The 23,155-nt window shown below is 38.7% G+C and overlaps 1 protein-coding gene and 1 long non-coding RNA gene across 8 annotated transcripts in view; one reads left to right on the top strand and one right to left on the bottom strand.

Annotated features, from left to right (window-relative positions):
• Positions 1-486: 486 nt before the first annotated feature.
• Positions 487-3,419, bottom strand: LOC148106219 (uncharacterized). Of its 2 annotated transcripts, XR_015716581.1 has the most exons (5): positions 3,328-3,419; positions 2,853-2,916; positions 2,326-2,478; positions 1,864-1,953; positions 487-1,257 (listed from the first exon to the last, which is right to left on the bottom strand). It is a non-coding gene; the product is annotated as an uncharacterized LOC148106219 (long non-coding RNA). The 2 variants fall into 2 exon arrangements; XR_015716580.1 differs by having other exon boundaries at positions 2,853-3,369.
• Positions 3,420-4,818: 1,399 nt separating this feature from the next.
• atp11c (ATPase phospholipid transporting 11C (ATP11C blood group)) overlaps positions 4,819-23,155 on the top strand; it is a 44,000-nt gene continuing 25,663 nt past the window's right edge. For 5 of the 6 annotated variants that reach the window (XM_006781237.3, XM_006781241.3, XM_006781240.3 and 2 more), the window contains exon 1: positions 4,819-5,395. In XM_006781237.3, the coding sequence (XP_006781300.2) occupies positions 5,369-5,395 (27 nt within the window). In that variant the 5' untranslated portion in view covers positions 4,819-5,368. The remainder of the gene's footprint in view (positions 5,396-23,155) is intronic. The other variant, XM_035910412.2, reaches the window with a different exon arrangement.

The following is a 23,155-nucleotide window of genomic DNA, read 5'->3' on the forward strand; positions in this document are numbered from 1 at the left end:
ACCATACACAGACAGCATCAGATCTCAAAATGGTGGAGCCTTGATCAAACTCTTATAGCCTCTAGTGGCCCCCACCTAATCATAAAAGCCTAAACATTCACATTCTTTCTCACACAGCGCCTAAGCTACGACCTTGGCTCCCTGTTTATCTGCTCCTGGTGAGATGGGGCAGTATGCTCTGTTCTCTTCTAATCAGACAAGTAAGGTGATGACTTTCTGTGAACAATATTTCTTATAACTCAGCAATATAATGCATCATAAAACAATATCATCCATTCACAATAAATCAGCAGTCTAATGTAATGCAAATCAGTTTACCAAATGTAATAGTTCTCACCTTCTTCTAATTCAGGAGCATAATGCAAACTAAAACTACATAATAATTCACAATCTTTAATTAGGGGTCTAACATTGCATAAAGTAATATCATAATCCGACACTATTAACATTACCCATTTTACCCATTATAACTAAAGAAATTAGCACTTGCAGGTCAAAAACTTTATTCAAGAGACTGAAAAATAACATTGATACAGTGACTGTCAAAAATTACAGCACTGATCATACTGTGACATCCTGGTTCAAAACAGCACACTTAGAAATATTCAACGTTCTTTACTTCAACTGAAAATACCATTTCACACGACCCATATGGGATATTTAGACTGTATAACTGTTCACGCTACATCTCTTCACTAGTAAAAGAAAGAAAAAATACAAAGAGAAATTTAAAAATGCTGCCAAACAGACAAACAGAGAACTTGTACAGAGCAAAAGGAAAAACAAACAACAACAAAAAAAACGGCTCATCCTCATGGCAGTTGCAGAGTATATAAAAATGAACCCTGCGATCTGTTCCTGGAATTGAGCTTCAAAAATGCAGCAAAACAAGTGTGAGATTTAAATGTCCTCTCACCTAGAGCTGATCACCTTGCATGCATAACAGTGAGCTTTCCTTGCAGGAGCAGTTTTGTCTTAGTTGTGAGCTTTTCTTGAGAGCTGAGTTGCATCCAACTCCATTACCACCCTTTGAATCACCTCAAAAGTGTAGCAGAGTTGTGATGGGTAACTCATATTGAAGGAATAAAAAAGGTCCAAACAGCATGGCTACTGCAAAGGTCACGTTATCCAGATCTTGAAGAACTACTATACCCTCGATGATGATGCCAACATCAGAAAAGTCATTGCCTGGTGTATCCTCTGGAGACAGATGTTCATTGTGGTTTTCTCAATCTGTGCAGTGGCCTCAGTCAAGTCCTGGTTAAAAACAAAACATTTTTTTAAGATTCCTTTTTAAACTCATCTCTTTCGAATCTACCAGTTCTAATGTCAGAGTAATTTAAACCAATGAAAGCAACATAGTAAATAGCTATAGCCAAAGAGTGGCCTGCCATGCTGCCATTCATGGTCTAACAGAGTTTCTAAGAGAGAGTGAAAAACATAATAATTTCAAATGCTTTACATTAGTTTTTGTTAGAAAGACACCGGCCCATCAGAAATCCAGGTTATGTCACTCAGAAGATGTTAGAATTTAGACTTTCAGCCCCACAATTTGGTTAGCCGTTGGTCAGTTGGTCATTTGGTCATTTTTTTTTTCAAACAAAAGCTAATGTAAATATTGGTGGGATTTTCCTTTGTTCACTAGAATGACAAATTTAAAGTTTTTTCACACTAATGTGACCCCTAATACAGGAGTGGGGGTGGGGCCTCAAGGGCCGGTGGCCGAGTTCACTACCAGGCCTCATGTGAACTTCAAATTATTAAAGAGAACTACTGGTCCTAACCAGTCCAATGAGGATCAAGTGGATAACTAAATGCATTTTTAAATGTTGCAAAGCCACAATCTACTCATAAAACACTTACCATGAACTCCTGCACCAAGATGTTGCAATTGTCTTTCACACAGATGCGGAGCACTTTGATGAGGGACTCCCTTTGAGCATTAATGTCATCCTAAAGTATTATAACAAAGAAAACAGAGATTTGTGAACTTTTCAGTAGCACAGAAGAAAATGATCCCAGACAAAAACTCTTGACTTTTTAAACCAGTCAACATGCAACACCAGCATCTACAAAGCAATATCAAAAATTCCTGTTTGACATCAACTTTATGGATATATAGTTTCCAGAACATATATTTAAAAAAAAAAGATAAATTTTTCTCAGTGGGCAAGTAAATGCATGATGAAAATTATGGCATCCTTTCAGTGGAATCAGTACTCACAGGTAATAGTTGACTGTTTCAATGGATGCAGCATAAAATTCTTTTACTGACCTAATGCAATACATATACACTTTGTAGTTAAAGAATTTTAAAGTTCTTACTGTCATCATGGCAGCTACATCCTTTAGCTTTGTGCCCTGTTCCCCCGATCACTTTGCAAACACTTTCAGCAGACTGTCAGAGAGAAACTCAGCTCCGTCAGAAACCTTGACTGTAAAGGCATGTTTGGGATGCACTGGAATGCTGCATTTTATCTGAAATGACATAAAATTATTTTTGAAATAACAGCAGGCACTGTGCTTGGTTAATCAGTAATGTTTTGTTGAATAAAAACTGTGTTTCCAGATCTTATGGGATTAAAAAAATCCAAAGATGTTTGTTTCTGATTTGCAACCCAACAACCCACAAGTTACAACCTCATTTTATTTCAAGTGTGCATTAATGTGAGTCCAGTAATCACCTTTCTGACAATACATACAGGTATAAGTTAAACCTATGGCAGATTTTGGATTTCTCAGTTGTATTAATAGGGTGGTCTATTGGTGTATGCATGCACCTAATAATTATACAAAACCTATTATAATTAAGTTATAGAAACCTTAAGCGAAAATAGAATATACTTTCTTACCATAACACCTTGAACCCACAATCCATCAGCTGACTCCTGGTGAAATGCAGAATTGGGGTCGTCTCTCAATGTGAAAAAAAAACAGAAACAAAAGGACAGCAGGTGAGGGCAGGAGGGGTAGGGATGTAAGCTAGCATAATGCCGCTAATGATATTAGCTAAAGCTGTTCAATGTCCAAAATCTCACTAACACCACGGTGCAGTAAATACACAATGTAACTGAAGAGTCAGTTGGCAAATCTATTCACACAGAAAACCAAATTATGTTATGAGTGCCTCATAATTAGGTTTAATGTGATATTACGGCTCTTGTGCCAAAGACAAATTCAAATGAAAAAGCGCCAATTCTTTGACAACAGATAAAACAGCAAATAAGCTAACGGGTCTTTTTTAGCATGTTACATGGCGACACTCTAGACGTTTAACTACATTTGGCTGAAATATGGTAAATATTAATTCAAAAAATCAAGACATACCAAAAACGTAGAGAGTTGGCTGCTGGACTTGACTGAGATGGATGCCTTTTTTGAAACACGATCCAAAGCCCGCGAGATGAAATCACGCGTGGTTTCACGAGATTTAATGTTGCTATCTTATTGACTTACTTCACCTGAACATGATATGAACAATTTAATACACCCTTTCTGCATATCATGTAGTTTTTACACTATATGGTTACATTTATCTTTAAAACATGAGGCAATTGTGTTAAATACATGCAAGATGCTTACATAAATCCAAGAGATGGCCAGTGCCTTTTTTTCAGTGTGAGAAGACGGCATTGGCTGGTCATCCAGAGCGATAAAATGAGTCAGAGCCTCTGTTATTTTAACTGCCCGTGGATTTTCTCTTGACATTTTTCATCACTTTTCCAAAACTTGAGTTAAAGTTGGCTGTTCCGGTCCACACTGCTGACATTTTGTTAAGCCTAGCTACAGCAGCCTCCAGTTTCTCTTTTTTTATCTGGAGCCGCCAGTCTGACTCGTCTAACCCTGTGCCTGTTTAGCGCGGGATGTCCCCCTAGTGACCAATCTAAAAAACTACAACAGAAATGACAAGCCACCCTCTGACTAATGAAATAAGTTAGTATCGGTTCATGGTATCAGTTAACTTTTACGAGTATGAGTACATACACATTTTACAGTATCGGCCCGATACCCGATACCAGTATCGGTATCGGTGCATCCCTATTTTTAAATAATTATTTTATATGAGAACATTTTTTTTTAAATTAACTATAATAACATTGCATCATGCCACCTTTTGGTATCGGTCACATAATGCACAAACATATTCTTTGCCTCAAATTTAGCTTGTTTCTATACCTATCTGGTCACTCTGCCTGTCATTGGTGTCAATGTTGGTGTGCTTTCACTAAGCTGATGTTATTGCTTGTATCCCAATGCGCATACCATTTAGGTCAGGGTTGTCAAACAGAAGGCATTTGTAACTATATCTTCATAAGTTTTACAGCTTCTGCTATTGATTGCCATTGCACACACCAAACCAAAGTATTAAGAAATAGATAAACAATTAAATGAAGGAAAAGTTTCTGTTTTTAAACTATGCACTATAGAAATGTCTGCATTTTCTATGAATTAACATAAACTCATAAACAGTCTGGACAATGCGCTACCAGTAATTTTATACATTTGTCATATGGAAAAACAGAGTTATTTTTCTTATATTAAGACAAGTCAGGTATGAAATAATTAGTTAAAAGCCTTGGTTGTGTGTGGCCCACAAAGTACACTGACTTTAACAGCCTTGATTTAAGTTATTTGGGGGTATAAGATGTTGCCTAATGCAGAAACATACACAAAATAATTCAGCTGAGAAAAATGTGTAAAATGAAACTAAAACCTAGAAGTTCTTCCCATCTAGGGACGGGCGTCGATCCTCCCTGACCTTTGGTGTCACGCTGGTCCCCCAGCACGGGAATTTAGACAACATTACCCACAGTGCAGTGCAAGCCGCACCTTCGCCGGGTGGAGCTTGTGAACGTGGGAACGTTGGTGGGCTGCTGCTGTTGCTGCTGGAGTGAAAATTGTTTGACAGGGAGGTGAGGCGACCTGTGCACGGGGGACTCGCAGGAGAAGTTAGTTTTTACCGTGGCGTTAGCCAGCTTTTTGAGTCAGCGGGAAGGCGAGACTCGGAGGCGACAAATGGTTCCTTCGCGTGTAAGCAACAGGGCTCAGAGCGAAATGTCAGGCACTGTTTCAGCCTTGAGCAGCGGGAAGCGCGACTAGTACACCGCAACGCGGAAAATATTCAGAGGGGAGAGAGAATGCGAATGGTGCGAAGATACCGAAATCAAACAAAATGGAAACGATGTAGCGTCGCTGCGGCATTTCATATAGCTAGAACTAACGTTAGAGTAGAGAATAGATAGCCAAGGAGCTAGCACGTTTACTAACATACATGTAAAGTTATTCACCAGAGAAACTGAAGCAGAGCCCGGAGGCGTCTGTTGAATCTGAAGAGTTCATCAGCATTGTGAAATTAAAGGAAAAAAAGATGCTACGGAGAAGACTGAACCGTTGGGTATGTGTGCCTGACACACACACACACACACACACGCATACACTCGCGCGCGCGCACACACGGTTAGCTTATGACATCCAGCTGCCACTGCTAGCGTTTAACCGCTGTGGTTTTGCTTCCCCTCCCCAAATAAAAATGAAGTGCTGAGCGTGCCCTTGCGTGATGTATTTCCCCTTTGCTGTCTTCGTTGTAATTGCGATTGAATCCACACACATTGCAACAAACAGTTTTCCTCACACCGCCAGATAACACGAACCAGCTGTTGTCTCACTTCACAGCTCTCGTTAGTCAAGCAGCTGGTTGTTAGGTAAGTTCTTACCAGCCAGGAAGTCACGACAGATGCAAGTTAACATTAACGGGCAGTCAACTGCACTTTTAGTGCAAGTTTTGCAGTGATAAAGGGAAGTACAGTCTGTCGTCATCCTAAGCAACAATATTATTATCGTCATTAACACTTTCAGTAATACAGTGATGATAATGAAACCTTTTAAAATGGGTTTAAAGTTCTAAAAAAGCAAAAAGAATAAATAACAATGCACAAGAGCAATAATATCAGTAAACACCTGGAAACAGCTCGATTGAGAAGACACCTATGCCCAGGAAATGTTTCTATTCTCTGGGCTCCAAAAATTTATTCACTTGTAAGTGAAAACAGAATCTATCAAACCAGGTGTGCCACCTCGTGTTGTCTTTATGGTCCACATCTGTTGACTCAGTATTGATTAGTGAAAACAACTATTTCATCCATTCAGTTAATATAAATGCTATGAATGTCACTTGATGCAGGTTCTTAAATTTTGAATATAGAACATTGGTTATATATATTGTACATACAGTGGGTAATTTATACTGTTAGTCTTAGTGTAAGTGAAACAACACATCTGTTAGTCGAAATCAATTTAACCAGATAATGAATGCATATTTGTCCTCAGGAAGCATAATTGCACAGTCCCTGCTATGTGCTTGGCCATGAACATTTTTTTCAGTGGAGGAAGGTGGCGTTTTGCCAACATTAATCGCTTAGGCATAATATTTCATAACTGGTGAATTAAATGCTTGCCTCTTTAAAGTTCATCCACTGGTTTCATTGCCCTTCTCATTGGTTAATCATGAGTGGGCTAGTTGAAAGTGGAGTATCTGCATTTATAAATGCTACACCGCCTTTACTGCCTCTTTATCCACTTCTTATGCACCAGTAACCTGTTGTCACCACTGAGCTGAATCCCTCACACGCTGTGTGAGCAGTATAGATACTGAGAGTGAATAGGGAGAAGCAATATAATAATTATAGTTCCTGACCCTCCTCCTGGCCTCTCTCTAAGTGTTGCCAGGTCAGCTGGTTTTCCTGCTTGAGGAGAGGATTGCTGCTGTAATTTCTCTTCAGCGTGAGCTGTAAATAATATTTTGTGCAGGGCAGCCAGCCACACTATCATTGATGCATGCAGTGCTGGTATCTGAGGCTCTGGCTCTCTGCCTCCTGATTTTTCTCTGCCACCCTCCCCTTGCCCACGGGAGGTACACGTGCATCATGAAGAGGGAGAAAGATGGAGAGGAGGGAGAGTGACCAAAAAGGCACAGTGGAAGCCCCGTGTGTTTACTTGACTCTCACACTATGATGTGCCGTGCCGCTAAACCCGGAGTGTTTAGAAAATCATTAAAGATGGCTGTGGGAACGAGGGGGCTTTTCATGAGTAGGGAAGCTCCAGAGGTTGTAATGCTCTTGACAGGAATGCAAAATCACACAGTTGCCTTTGATGTTCATTCAAGCCCTTGAAGGCAGCAGTGTGATCTGTGCGAGGTGGAGCCTGGCAAAAATGTGATAGTATTATTGTGGAAGCCCTGCCTTGTGTTCAAGGAGAACAGTGCAAGCAAATAAAAACAACATCGCCCATGCAGCACCTCAGTTTCCTTCCCTTTCGCACCATGGTAACTACTAGATCTCCTCCTACTCAGTAGCTCAGTTAAAAACCCCGCACGTGAAGTTTCAGTCTTTTATTTGGATTATGTTACAGTGCTGTAGAAAATATTTCTTCTGCTCAGTGGTGTAGTACACCGAGGCCTCATGTGATGCAGTCACCAGTTAAGAGAATGGAAGCTTTGGTATACACAAAAGCAGGAAGTGACTATATAGACATAAACAAGGCTAACTTGTTTTTGGATTCCACGATCAAAAAACGTGTGCTAAAAATAGGTTTCCATTTACGGTAATTAAAAAATCAGTCAGCTGTTTAAATCCTTCTTTGGGAAAATACCAAAAATTCTCCAGTGCCAGATTGCTGCTTTTTGTCTTTGGACTTCACTTGATTTGATTTGATTTGATTGAATCTTTATTTTGAACATGTTAAAAAAGTACAACAACATAGAATTAAAAGAGACAAATAAACAAAGCAAAACAAAAAGAAAACGAGCAACCACAACTACAAATATCTTTCATGTTCAAAAAGGAGCAGGAAGAAGCATGAGCTTGTATATGCAAATTGACAAGGAACTAACCTAACTGACAGATTAGTTCATAATAAAATTCCCATCTGATTCTGAGAGGTAGGTTTTCACTAAAACTGGTAGTTTCTCTTTACTAGCATAAAAAGAATTTGTTTGACAGCACTCACTGGACTGACCAACGATCAGAACAATGGGAAAGTCCAAGGATCTCAGTGATGATCTAAAAAAAGAACTGTAGATTTATAAGTTTTCTTTTGTAGCCATTTCTAAACAAATGCAGAATCTAAGATCATCAGTTAAAACAAGTACAAGTTATTCTGATATGTCACCACCTTGCCAACGTCTGGAAGAAGACCCAAACTGTCACCAAAATGTCAGATGAGGGGAAACTGGTAAGGGATCGTCAAGGCTCAAGCCTGCCATGAACTGGAAACTTGCATAATACAAATATCACTGTCTACAGTGATGCAAGTTTTACACCCCCTTGGACTTAGCGGGTGTTGACCAAGGAAGAAGCCCCTGTTTCAGAATTGACACCTTAAAGCTTGAATGAAATTTGCAGCTGCCCATATGGGAAGACAAGACATTGATTAAATAAGTAAACTTGACCTTGATTGAGCTATTTGGCTACAATGACAAGTAGTGTGTTTGGAGGATTAAAGGTGAGGCTTTCAAACCAAACAACATTGCACCAGCTATGAAGCATGGTGGTGTGGCATCATGTTCCAGGCCTGTTGTTCTGCCAGTGGTACTTCTACATTGCACAGCGTGGATAGAATAATGTAGCAGGACCACCTTCAAATTCTTCAGCTTCGCCAGCTTCGTTTACAAGCTTCAGTTGCCTACCTCAACAGATAGACAATTGAAGCTTAGACACAATTAGATTTTCTAGGTAAGAAAATGATACTAAATTGGTTTTGGGGCGACCGTGGCTCAGGGGGTTGGGAAGCGTATCTGTAACTGGAAGGTCGCTGGTTCGATACCCGGGCTCTCTGTCTTGGTCGTTGTGTCCTTGGGCAAGACACTTTACCCTACCGCCTACTGGTGTTGGCCAGAGGGGCCGATGGTGCGATATGGCAGCCTCGCTTCTGTCAGTCTGGCTACAACCGTAGCTTGCCTCCACCATTGTGTGAATGACTAGTGGCATTGTAAAGCGCTTTGGGTGCCTTGAAAAGCGCTATATAAATCCAATCCATTATTATTATTATTATTATTATAAAGCGGAATTCTGGAATTTCATTCCCAAAAATATGCGAAAAGTTATGGACTAAGTTGAAAAGCTGTGTGCATGCCAGTAAACCAACCAATTTAAACTGATTCAAGTATCTTGGCAAAGTTATGATAGAAGGTTGTAAATAACTGCCAAAAGCATCTTGCTAGTTAAGGTGCAACTTGCTAAGTGACCTTTAATCAAATGTTAGTGGCAGTGTATGTATTTGAGATTTGTTAAAGATTTATGCTGTACAATCATTCCACCCTGGCAACAGAACAGTTCAAATAAATCACTGAAAGCCTTAAATTACAATTAGCATATGCAAAGTTCTTCCTGCTGTAAAATATAGAAGTCTAAAACCACCTCTCCATCTCTCATCAATCTTTCCATGATGATCTGAGGCCTGCCTCAACTCTGAGACTACATGACATTACCAAAGAACTAGAAAGCAAGTCTTTTCCTGAGAGAAAATGTTATTATATGTCAGGGGTTTCGAGGTTTGCATGTCAAATGCTTTGGAAATTCCCAGAGGTTTGCAAACCTGTTTGGCAAGTCGGTCAGCAGCACTCGCAGTTTTGAAATGTACACATCTTTCACAAACCTATGTAGCAATTATTGCTGCTCACACTCAAGTGTAGGGCTATAACAACATTAGAATCTCAAACTCAGTACTACTATTAAAGAGTCCATTGCCTTTTAAATAAATATTAGAATAACACTTGTCTGTATATTTAGCTACAGTCCTGTTTATTTTTGGCTCAGCAACACTGGTGAGACCCGTGGCCACGGTTTCTGTCTAGTTGCTGATGACCTTTTCTCTGCCTCAATCTGTGACTTTTAAGAGAAACATAACACTTTCTAGACACAAATAATTGTGTTAAATTAATTTTTTCACACAAGTTGTGTGCCATAGTTGTTTTTTTTAATCTCGTTAAATTAACATAGTCTCTTTACATTACAGAAGGTAGGACTGATAATATTTGGTGCTTAGCTCCATCATTGTTGTCGTTTCATTTCCTTAATACTCACTATTAGATTTTCTCCAGTTTTTTTCCTCCTTTGTTTTTTTATTTTCCTGCCTGTCAGCTTGGACATTGTCATACTACGCATATACTGTAATAACTGAAATAACACTAATGAAAAAGTAAACCAGTAAAAAAAAAAGAGAAACACAACAAGAGGAGCCTATAGAGAATTTATTGAGCTCATCTTGGAAAAACAAAATGTATTTGATCATAATTCTGATTGCAAAAGCTGCCAGACAAGATGGGTTTGAAATAATGGTAAGTCAACAGACAGCTAAGGTAGCAGTTGGGTATTTGCTAATAGTTACATGTATAACATTAACATGTGTGCTGGACAGGTTAATGTTTCCAATAACTGGTTACTATTTATATGTTGTTGAGATGGAAGCTTTACTGACTCCACAAAATACCCCATAAAGACCAGGGTGTTACTCTTTAATAGGGGTGGGGGAAAAAATCGATACTGTGTAGTATCGTGATATTTTGTTTGCTAATAATGTATCGATACAGAGACAGCAGAAATCGATATTTTGTTACAAAAAACGTTTTTGTGGACTGGAACATGCTCTGACTTCAGCTCCTTTTTCTGAGCAAGAATCCTGACATTCCTTCACTGTCCAAATGTGTTTAACTTGTTTTTATGGCAGCAATAAACATGACAGTTTACTTATTTTAATTTAAGACATGTTTTATTTTAATAAAACTTTTTTATTTTAAAAAGTTTAAAACTTTTTTATTTAATGTAAAATTATATTTTGTTTTAATTTACTTTCAAATTGTTCAGTTGCTGAAGGGGCTGCATAGTTTTCATAAACTGCATAGTTCAGAATAGCTATAATTGTACCAGATGGTTGCATTCAGTTAAGTTGGACTAGACTGTAATACAAACCGTTCAGTTTGTCAACAATAAAACTGAAATGAGAGAAAGACTGAGTGTGAGACTTTGATATTAGATAATATGAATATTGATAAAGTTTACCTTTATGTACAGAATCTGAATATCGCAAAATATTTTAAAAAATTGCAATAATATCATATCGTGGGATGTATGGTGATTCCCACCTCTAATGTCAGCTAGAGAAGATGTAGGCTGTACTGTTTGTATTAAGTAATAAGATTAGTATCTCATTATAGGTGGGGATTTTTTTTTTTGGACAACCCATACATACATAAGCTGCCTTTGTTATAAAGGATACTAAAAAAGCAAGTATTGAGGTGTTTTTAGAATTTTGATATAGGTGCTTTAGGTCTCCATTCTGGTCAAACCGCTACTTGAGTGAACTATATTTTAAACTTCCAGACTTTATCACATGTCCGCTTTTCTCAATAAAAGCTGACTTCTCATTCAGCAATAAAAGGAAATGTTTTTGTCTGCTGCTGTACAATGAGAAAAAACAGTATCTGCTTATGGCCTGCAAGTACCGGGGCAATTACTGCAGCATTACAAGCATTCAGCTATTGCAGCATTATCCGTTCCTCAGAATGCTTCAGATGTGTTTTTCCATGCTGGTCTGGCTTTTGACATGCTGACATCGGTTAACAACTAGTAGCACCTGTTGGAAACGTGCTAGGGGCTTTCAGTAACTGATGAGAATCAAGAATTCCCAAACAGAGCTGTTACTCTTTGGTTAGCAGTAAGGGTAACAGTGCATCTAAGTGCCACAGCCCATAGAAGGCATGTAAAGTCATCTGATTTATCAGGCCTGTTTGATTAGGGGAGATGCATATTGATTATGTGTGCTCAGTTTTGCCGCCATTAGTCTTGCAACCGTGAACTGGCTGGTGAAGAGAATTGCTTACTCTGTTTTCTCTCATCCTTCCTGTCTCCGTCTGATCTCTTGCACTCTGCCCAGTAATAGAAACACAGCCAAAGAAGCTCATCTGCAACACACAGCGGGATAATAAATATATTTAGCGTGGGGAGAGAGGTACCATGAAAGAATAAACGGCCTGCTGCGAGGTAGTGGGCTGATGAAATATAGTGGGGGAGACCGGAAAGACCTGCGTGACTCAAGCCTGAAAAACTGTAGTGAATCTGGGGGTTAGATATGTTGCCTCTTTGCGCAGTTTCCTTTCGAATGGACGGACATTTTCAGCCTTCCTATAGTGGAGGGGGCAGTTCAGGCTCAATACAAAGGGACCGTGGATGGCTTTTTGTGGCAATTTTTCCACTTCCTTTTAAAACCTGGATTGAATTCTCAGTTTGTACCTCTAAATAATTCAGGTTGCTTCATTTATTTTGAATTCTCCTTACACTCCTCCTGCCGTTCCTGACCCCCACCTATCCTCACCAGGCCTAGTGGCACTCAAAATGCATCCTCATCATCCATATATGTATAAAGGCTCATCCAGAGATTTTCTGTGCTATGGCTCAGCTCTAGCGTTACTCAGAGTGTTTGCAGTGAGATGCGAAGAGAATGCTGAGACGTGTGTGCTCTGGGTGTTTGTGTTTTTGGCTTCGTGTCTATGTCTCCCTCCGTGTGTCTGCGCATGGAGGAAGTCGGGTTGGGACGTCAGCATCTGTGCCGTTTCATCATCCCAGTTTTTCATCGTCACCCAAAACGATAGGGTACTCACTGACACAGAGAGAGAGGAACAGCATGTTAGGATTTAACGAATGCTGGAAGAAAGACGAACGTGTCCCCTCCTACACGTTCATCACTTAGGTAAAGCAACAGCCTCCAGTGATTATCTTCATGGCAAACTCCTGGCTAGGAAGGAAGTGTTATTTAGTCAAAAGATGAAAGATTTGTCTTTTTAATGTGGCTACAGTTCACTGAGAAGAAATGCTTTGTAGGAATACCACAGTCAACCATGCCTTCTAAGCAGTGGAAGCAGGGGAAGGAAAGGGCCACCATTGATTTTTGTCATTAGTCTTGTTGCTCTCCTATGCAGCGTCTTAGGATAATTAATTGAGTAGTAATTACAGTCAGTGTAGCTTGGTACATTATTAAAGATAATGTCATCAGAGGGGCTGTAGCTGAGATGGAGTTTTTTTAAAGCTCGTCAGCATTAGGACATACTGTAAATGCTGTTTTTTTTGTTGGTGTTGCATGGCTCTCTGCCAGTGTGGTGTGGGGGAGCAACCATTGTAGTGTACTGCAGTTTAGAAACCCATGCTGTACATGGGGGGAAAAAAGCAGCCGCATCAAGAACTTATGTCTAAGTAGCTAAATCTAGTGATTTGTCACACACACACACACATGCAAACAGAGTACAGAGTGTGTGCACTTAGCTGGAAAAACCATACCCCATCTAAGGCTAAACTACTTTGATATATAATTAAAGAGAAATTTAAGTGTGACTAGGCTCTAGTTTAAAATGTGCTTGCTTTTCCAGGCCTTAAAATGTGAATTCTGGAGGTTTTCTCCGTGAAATCCCTGGAAAATAACGTGCTTTTCTCATTCTCCGCAGGACTTTAACTGGTTGAGAACAAAGTGAATAGGTGAACAAAGTTCACACTCCTGAAGGCAGATTAGGTTATGTGTTAGTAAATGAATGTTTCAAGACTAAACCAGTTTAAAAACATCCATGTCTATATTGTCTGACCACAGTCGTCTGTCAGCAGTTTGTGACTTCACATGCATTTCCTGTTTTTAATATTAATGGGCTTTTATTGTGTTTCTTTAAATTTCAAAGGTCATCATTTTTGATGTTACTCACAGAAAATACTTCAGCTTGGGGATGACTTTTAAAAGCCTCTCATGAAACCTGTTACTCACAAAACAACTATGGCTTTTAGACATTTTACAAGTTGTCACTATACCAAAAGTGTCGCTATATGTGTCCGTGACCAAAATGTTTGAGGAAGTTGTTCCCAGTGCAAGGTCATGATGAGTTTCCCTCCTCCTTGTTGTCGAGAGATGCAGTCTAATATAGGTCAGTACCAGCCAATGGTACACTACACTCTGTGTCTAGTACAGCTGCAGGCATGCTAGTGGAACAATGAGCCTTTGCCTATCCACAACAGCTCCTTAGGATCAGCGCGCAGTTCAAGTTGGACTGTTATTACTCTGAAGGCTATTCATCACAATGTGCACACAGCGGACAGAGGAAGAGAGTAGCCTTTAATATGGGGCCTTAATTCAATGCCATAGGCCAAGTGTTGCTGAATCCATAATGGAGGTAACTCCTATTATAGTATCATTATGGATTAATGTATCTACCTTTTATTGATTTGGTAACCTTTTGTGTGAAACTGTTATTTGCTGCTATTAATGTTTTATTTTATTTATTTATTTTTGGAGAGGGAAACTTTATTAACTTAATTGCAAAATTCAGGTGTGTTGCATTGTGTCCAAGTGTGTTGCTTAAGAGACAAATGCTGTTTAAAGCTTTTTTGTGCGATTGCTTTATTATGTGCTGAACCACCCAAAACCACTTTTGCATGAAATTAATGGCGCTGTGCAAAGACAAGTCGATTTGATGTAACACTGTATGGGAATGAAGCAATAGTCCTTCTGCTTTGTTAGGAGAGTAAATGTCCTTTTTTTTAAAAACGTTTTAAGTGAATTTTGTCTGAACTTGTAGTCTCTTCAGTAAAGCTGTTTTTATTCTAGGTGTTCCACTCATAATGAAGGGAAAGAAGCTGACTTTGAATTCTAAAGTAATATAAGCGCAGTAGAGTTTTTGTAGTGTGTTCAGGTTTTGCAGGCATCATCAGCCACGTAACCAGTGGTTGCGGATATATTTGTGGACCATTTATTGAATCATCTTTCTTTTAAACTGGACAAAACTGAGCAGCCAAGGGGCCTAAATGAGGACGAGCAGCCTTTGAATGATCAAACAGGTGACAAACACATATGCTATTAAATAATCTGGATGCACATCCTGTAATCTGTGGCGCTAACTGTGTAAAACTACCAATATGTGACTAGCTTACATAGCATAGACTCTGGGATAGCTCAAAATGTCTTTGGATGAAGGAATGGGGATTTCAATTGTGGAAATCTTTTTGTATCTTGAATCTGTTAGGTTTAAAAACAGCTAAAGGACTTTGTGCTGAAATTAGACGAAATAGCCCACGTAAGATTGCTTGATTTAGAAATAGTTTTCCCACACAAGAAATACAACAAAGAGGTGAGTACTCCTCAAAGTCATTGTAGTAACAAAGCTTTAATTTTGCGCCTTTGTGCTATATTTTCCTCAAAGGAAAATGTAGCCACTCTAAATTCTTCGGGTATGGGCAGCGAGCACTTGGATGTGTAATCAAAATTGAGAGAGTTACAATTAGTGAGACCGAGTGAGCATGCTGGAATAGGACAGGGAAGTGGGCTGACAAGAAAAACAGAGAATGTAACGGAGCAATGTGCCAGAGAGCTGCGAGGGTGAACAGCACTAACTCAGCCCGTGTATCTTTCCGCTTTTATTCAAACAGTCATTACTCAGCTTTTTTTTTTTTTGCTTGTCATAATCACAGCTTTAAGTTTCTGTTAGAATGTTTTTCCTGTCGTCATTAACGGGTTTTAAAACAGTTTGCTAGCGACGAAGCATTTGTTCTGGAAAGCCTTCCAGTACTGTCAGAATCCTTTTGGGTGTTTAGGCATTATTTTATGTCTCGCTCACACTTCCTCCTCAATGTGGGGAAAAATAGAAAACAAAGATCCAGTTCAGTGACATTCTCAGCGTAGTGCAGGTTGTACACATGCAGCATGAACAAGAACAAACATTCGTCCCTAGTGCTCTCGCTTCTTTGCAAAGCTCCCTCACACCTCATTAAATATATTTAAGTAGCTTTTCTGAGTGCATTTTTTGAAGCTTAATGACACAGCTCTTGCATTATGTACTGGAAGAGCTTAGTGTTTTATAACCCTGCTGCACAAGGTTATAAAACCACCAATGGAGCCTGATCAGAACAAAGCTGAGCATACTGTATTCTTTTGGGCTTACATTTTCAAATTGCTTCAACAGTTTAGTAAGAAAACGCTACAGCATCGATTTAGTTTGACCACAAAATCTATTTGTGTCCAGAAAAACAGCACTCGCTGAACCATTGTCACACTTTGTCAGTAGATTTTTTTTTCTTCCGCACACCACAGTGTCGTCTTTACTTCTTGCAAGACATGCACGTATAAGCTGTTGGAGACACAATTCAGTTAAACCTTGACAGAAGGCTTAACAGCAAAAGATCAGAAAACACTTTCTTGTCCAGAGAGAGAAATCGTGCGACCCAAAACCACTTCTGGCGGTCTCTGTAACAGACTTGCTGGCCATAAATGGTAACATGTTTGTGTCAATGAAGCAGCGTGACAAAGAACTGGATTTCTTCTAACATTCCCGTGTCATTTACACCTCAGGATCATCTGAGGGTTTTGCATTTCTGCTCTGGAAAACAAAGAAAAAACATCAGTATTGAATCTGCTATTTTCTCTAAATGAAGTGTACGAGCATATGCTGTTATGTAAAGACAGCGATCACGTGCAGAAAGAATGTATAACAGCACAGCCACAAAGTACTCAGTTTATCTTGATTGTGTGGTACAATTTTCTACTGTAGATTGTTTGATGTACAGTTGTGGTCAGGAGTTTACATACACCCATGGGCATGAACATCATGGGTGTTTTGGGCTTTTGATGATTTCTTGAAACTGTTTCTCTTTCTCTATTCCACATCGAGTTAAAATTATTGAAACAGGCTCAAATCACTCAATCACTTAAATCTTTTAATAAGTGTTGTTGAAGGTTCTACAATGCCCTTTAACTTTAACTAAGTGTTAGTTCATTGCTAGTGTGAATGTGAACGCTTGTCTATTGTGGTACAATGTGGTGAAATGGTCTGCCCGGTCTTTTGCAGTTTGTTGGTTGGTTGGTTTATGGAGTGTTTTGTGTCTTATGGTATGAATTATGCAAGTATTGCTCACAGGAACGGCACAACATCATGTTCTCGTACACAGCCACATCTGACCTACTTTTGGCTTGGTTGTATCATTTTTAGAGCAGAAATAATTATTAGGTCTATCACTATAATATAATATAATATAATATAATATAATATAATATAATATAGGAGTGTGTGTCTGTATGTGTGAGGAAGAAATATAATGCGGTCAAATACAATACTTCAGACTGCTACACAAGAAAAATGACCACAGTGGTATCAGCATCTCAATGATACAGTGCCAAAGGCATTAAAAATACATGAAATCATCATTTAAAAATCTGCGCTGTCAGAGAGTTGTGGTCTTGATGGATTGTGATACAACGAACAGGCCTTGTAATTTTCTGGTTACTCAGTTAGTTCTGCTTACAACATGCAGATTGACAAAACAGGATAGTCACTGAATAGTGAGATGGTGTGACAGCGCACAGTGTCATCAGACCAGAGTCATCATTGGGTGTTTGGCACCAGCTGAATGCAGTCTTACATTCCCCTCGCTCTCAGCGGAGCACCTTTCCCCCTCCGTCCAAGCCTGTGCTTCTTTCACAATGTATGCATAATTAAATTTAGGGCATATTTTAATGTAAAGTTTTAAGCCCCGCTTCATTTTCTAATGCACCATTTATTTTTGACTGAGCAATTACATCTCAGCTCGATTGACCATTGGCTATTTGCTTTATTGATCCCCATTCACTTTTGGTAGCTGGTGCTTTATCATCAAGGGTGAATACAGTTTGATATTGACATACTGGCACTTGACTCTGCTTTACTTACTAACATCGCTGCCATTGAATAGATTTGTTTGACCTTTGACAGTGAAGCAGAGATAATGCAATAAGTTCTGTTTTTCCTTGCATTAGCATTTCTTCTCCGGGCTTTAGCTCACTTTTTTGGAGATGAGCATTGCAATCACGTAACTGCTCAAAAATGAAGTGGCCCCCACCATCTGACCCTCATTATATTTTACAGTGACTCCACCACTAAATCAATGGCCGTTCAATAGTTCTATTCTTATCTTTAGTGCCGTAGGGCATAGACTATTTCCTCATTTAATACAGAATACTTTTTCCAGTTTTCACCATGAGTTATGTTTGTGTAGGTGCTGCTAATTTTTGAGAACCCTCACTGAGGTGACGGGGTTTGCTTATGTGTGCTCTTTCACAGCTTTTAAGCACCATTGTTGGCTTAGTCTGCATCACAAGTAGCATTTTTTCCTGACTGATCCGTGACCTTAAAACTATGGACAGAAGCCAGTAACCTAGTATTGCTGGCTGTCTGGTCTATGAACCCGTAAAGTAAAATCCAGAGCCCTTGAATACTTTGATTCAATGATATCCTGGTTGTAGAAGGTTTACTTGCATTTTATGCTGTGATAGAGCAGCCCTTTGTAAAAGTGTTCTATTGTTAACTAGTTAAAAATTTGCTTTTACAGTTCTTTCAGAGTCCATAGGGCAACTTTCACAGTTACTACTTCTACACAGAGTCAGTATAGAGATCCTTGGCTTATTGCTCCTGGGGGCAGATTATTCCTATTTGATATGGGAGGGGGGGGGGGGGGGGGGGATATGGATATGCATCAAATCTTGGATCCTGTTGTACTTCTTTCCTCTCACACTCCTCTTCCCACTCACACTCTGTTTGCATCCGGTCCTGATGGAGTGTCACTGTGTGCTGATCGGGTAGGGGATGCTAAAGTTGACATCCATACTGAGGTGTGAATGTGGCTGCTCATGCATAAGGGAACATTATGTAAACCTATTGGCTCCCTTTTCTAGTCTGGACTATAGGAAAGATGTTTTTTTTTTTTTACAGAATTAACACTAAGAATTTGTTCTTTATTTAGTTTTTTCCCCCCTAACTATTAATGAGAAGCAAATGGCTGCATAAATTCATTATGAATGCTGCGATTTTTATTTATTTATTTTGGTCCCTACTTGCATAAATTAGACTTCAAGTGTTTGAGGCCATTCTTTGATCTAACCCCTTGTCTGAAACAGACTTTGGGAAGCTTGCTGTCCAGGTGGCCGCAATTCACATGTTCCCTGGCACTTGTCCAGGATCAGATGTTCATGATAATTTGTCTCCTCAGCCCACATGCTACTGGCCTTTTTATATTAGATAAAGCAGATCCCCTGCCAGCACAACTTTAATTATTTACAGTCACAGTATTAGCAGAACAACTTATGCTTGAACAGAAAATATAGCTATTTTTGAAACATGTGGCTAGAGTCCTCACTTGGACGATGAAATAAAATGACTACAGCACGCAAGCGTATTTTCTGACACTCTTTCTGTGTCTTCTTTGTGTCAGTGTCTGATATTATTGGCTTATGCAATGACTTTTGAAGGTAGGCATTCATCATTGTTTTTTGTTTTAAAAATAATTTGGCTTGTGAAAATGAAGTACTTGTTCACAATATCAAGAGTTTATGATTAATCTCAGAGATGAATCGCCTGTCTGTCTGGCAAGTAGTTCTTTCTGTTGTGGTTGTATAGAGTGGTCATTTTTTTTTTTTTTTTTAATTTTTAATTTTTTAGGTATTAATGCCTAAGTTAATGTGCATAATTGTACATAAATACAAGGGGACTAAACAAAGACATATATACATTTGGACTATGCGTCAAATATAGTAATTTGATATTGGTTACATACATTAAATTGAAAGTACACTGAAAGCCACTGTCAGCTGTGTATTATATATGAGTTTTCTGAAGAATATAGTGCTGTAAGACTAAGTATCTGACAGCCCGAGGTAGTTTCACTTCTGCCATTATTGAGTATCCAACCCAATGCCCAGTTGAAGTGATTGATTGGTGAGTGTGTGCTACTTTGAAATGAAAGCATTGTGATTCCAGCAGGAAACTAAATCTGTATGCCAGGTTTCCAATAATCAGTTAAATTCACTAGTTATCCAACGTATGAGTACAGTATAAAAATAAGTTGACTAAGCTCCTCCATAGAGAATCATAGAACCTGCTAATTTTAAAAATGACAACACTTGATATTGGCATCATATTGGTAGTAATACAGTATGTTGTCATTGATAATTTGTTTCACTCCTACATCAAAGAATGGCAGATAAGCTTAACAGAAAAGGTACTACATAAATCTCCTCTACTCTTCATATATATATTTGTGATGCAGCTTGTGAAAACCGAGCTAAAGTCCAAAAGTTTCATGGTTTACTTTTTTTAATGTTTCTGAAAATGTCAAAACTTCTAGATCATTAAGCATAAAATATTTCATTGATCTACTATTAATTTTTAACTTAAAGATCGCAAGCCATGTTTTTTATTCAAATTATTGTCGTTTAGCAATGATGCATTGGGATAAATACCCATAGCATGTTTGTTAATGGTTAAACCTAAAAACTCCGTTAGGTTTCCGAGAAACCACGCATCAATCACAATCCAGGCCAAAGATGGAAAAGTTGCCAGCATCATTAAGAAGGCAGATTTAGTTGGTTGACCGGTTGCTGGGTGACTGGGGGGGTTTGCTTTATGAGGTGTTGTTTTTTTGCAGTTCATACATCAAAAACTGTTCCGTAAGCTACATTTTTCTGACATACTGTTCGATTAAGATGAGATACAAGTTAAGATTGGACATAATGTAAAGGCTGGTTGTTCTTGATTGAGAATCCCAGCTGCACACAAACAAATGCCACAGTCTATCAGTATATTTGGCTTTTTGCATGGTGCAATACCTTTTTTCTATTGGTTACAAATGGAAATGTCAAAATATGAAATGGGGAAAGAAGCAGTTAACAACTGTCTCTTATATTTTGACAACTGTTAAAGTAGTAACTAAAGCCACTAAGACTACGTTCAGACTACAGGTCTTAATGCTCAATTCAGATTTTTTGATCAAATCCGATTTTTTTTCACACTACAAATAAAATGTGACAGCAAACGCGCTCTAGTGTGAACGCTCAAAGCGGCCCGCATGCGCAAAAGAAGACGTCACACACAACGCGCTCTGTTTAGACCCAGAGCAAACAATATTGTTTGACTGATGGCCCTTAATATAAAGACTTCGGACTTTACATTTCCCAATTTTTGCTTTAAGTTATTTTGTTATTTACATAATAATGTAGATAATCTAATAACGATCCTTATTGCTGTTTAAGAGAGGATAGTTGCAGATTTCTGTCAGAATCTGCCGATTATACAGTACAAATAAAATGTTCACGTTTCTCCAACGTTGTCTTCCCAACAGTTTCACCGGATGGCCAGGAAGCGTTCGCGATGTCTTCTCGGGTGCTTCTCTGGCACTGATAATTGGCGTCTGTCTTGTGTCGGTGACGTAAAAGACGGATTTAATGCGACATGACCGTTCAAACAGCAGTCGCTTTCTAAAACATCGGATATGTATCAGATTCAGTACCACATACGAAAGTGACCCAGATCGGATTTGAAAATATCGGATTTGCGCCGTTCACACTGTCACACCATGATCGGATATGGGTCGCATAGGGTTATAAAAATCAGATTTGATGCGCTTTCGCCTGCAGTGTGAACGTCGCCTAAGGCTCTCCAAATCATTTTGGCTCTGAATTTAAAAGTTTTCACAAATTCCAAATACTCTTGACATTACACATGCTCATCGTGTTGTTAAAGCTCTCAGTGGAAGGCCTAACTTTTTAACATGGGAAAGAAAATATTCAGGTATACAAACAATATAGGTATAACTTAAATGGTCAACAGTTTGTATATTGTAATAGGGTTAATTATTTACAGTCAACAGAGTCAGGCTAATCTCTCTATAGTGAGATGGGAATATCCTTGAAGATAAGAAAGATGTGAATTGGAAGCAAGTATTGTTGTAAGTCTGGCTAATGCATTGTACTGGCTTTGTTTCCAGCTAATGCCTTGGCCAATACTTTTAGGTCACACTTGGCATTATGGGGACAAAAAAAATTGAGATTGGGCTCTGTTTTGATTTTGGATAGACCGATTTCCTGTTCAGTGATAATGAATTATCACTCTTGGCACTGATGTTTTCTGTATTTAACGGAATGGATATTGGCTAGATATTTCCTTGAACAATAATAAAGTTGCAAAATCAGTTCTGTAACCCTCCAGGGAACAGGGTAGTGACATATTTAACAAACCTAAAATAAAATAATGTTCACTGTGTGTGGGAGATGTGTAGTCATGGACTTCTCTTTTTTTCCACACAGAGAAGAATAAACCGTTGTCCTACCTGACAATTTATCACTTTGATTTCTCATGCGATTTCTCATTTTTTGGGTTGGTATTTGCAGTTGCTCTTGAGATTTATGTGAGGTGAGCACCATGGAAGTTATGACAACAACCTGGCTTCTGTTCATTGTTTGATTTACCTTATGTGCCTTTATCATTTTGGCAGGACGCAGTATACCTCTGGTTCCTGAGCAGGTTCCTCAAATGTTTTCTCTTTCAAATATTAAATTAACACACACATCCACATTAGAGTGCATACTGCATTAGAACAAAAATACAAAAATCTGTATATGAAAGATGCAACATCCCCCAAGTGTCAAGTTTGGCATTTGAAAATTTGGAAATCCACTTTTTTTTTTTTTGCTTTATCTGCTAAAGTTCGAAATGTCTAGCTACCGTAGCTGTCTAGTTTATAAGGTGCTTCACTCACTTTGATATTAAACGGGTTGCTATTGGTAACAACTGGACCCAGTGGAGAAAATGCAGGTTTTGGCCTCTCTGTTTTCACTTGATTAATTTTTTTAACTGTATTGAACATTTTGACATTATGACAAACATAACAGAAAGTGCACATGCATTTATATAATCTAAAAATAAATTTCACCTTATTTTGAAATCTCTTGAAGATTCTGGCCCTTATTGAATTTTTATTTAGCCATTTTACAATATCTTGTCCAGTGCCCAACAGTTTTCCACTTTTCAAATCTTCATTTTCTGATTCACAGTCGAAACTTTAATCTCATAATTATATGGCTGGAATTTAGGCACAATTAGACTGCCTATGTCTGCAACTATTAAAGAATGTGCAATCTTTTTAAATTTGTATTCGATCATGGGTAAAATTTGGACTTTCCCCCCCCCAACAAATTCATGACTGTTGTATGGTGCACACTAGATTTTGTTAGAAGTACCCAAATTGGTTCAGTATTTAAATGACAGGAAGAAGAGTGAATTACTAACATGTCCTGTTCCTTTTTTTCTCTCCTCCACTTATCTTAACCC

The sequence above is a fragment of the Neolamprologus brichardi genome, chromosome 2, assembly GCF_056152115.1.
Source record: "Neolamprologus brichardi isolate AB-2024 chromosome 2, ASM5615211v1, whole genome shotgun sequence".
Lineage (NCBI taxonomy): Eukaryota > Metazoa > Chordata > Actinopteri > Cichliformes > Cichlidae > Neolamprologus > Neolamprologus brichardi.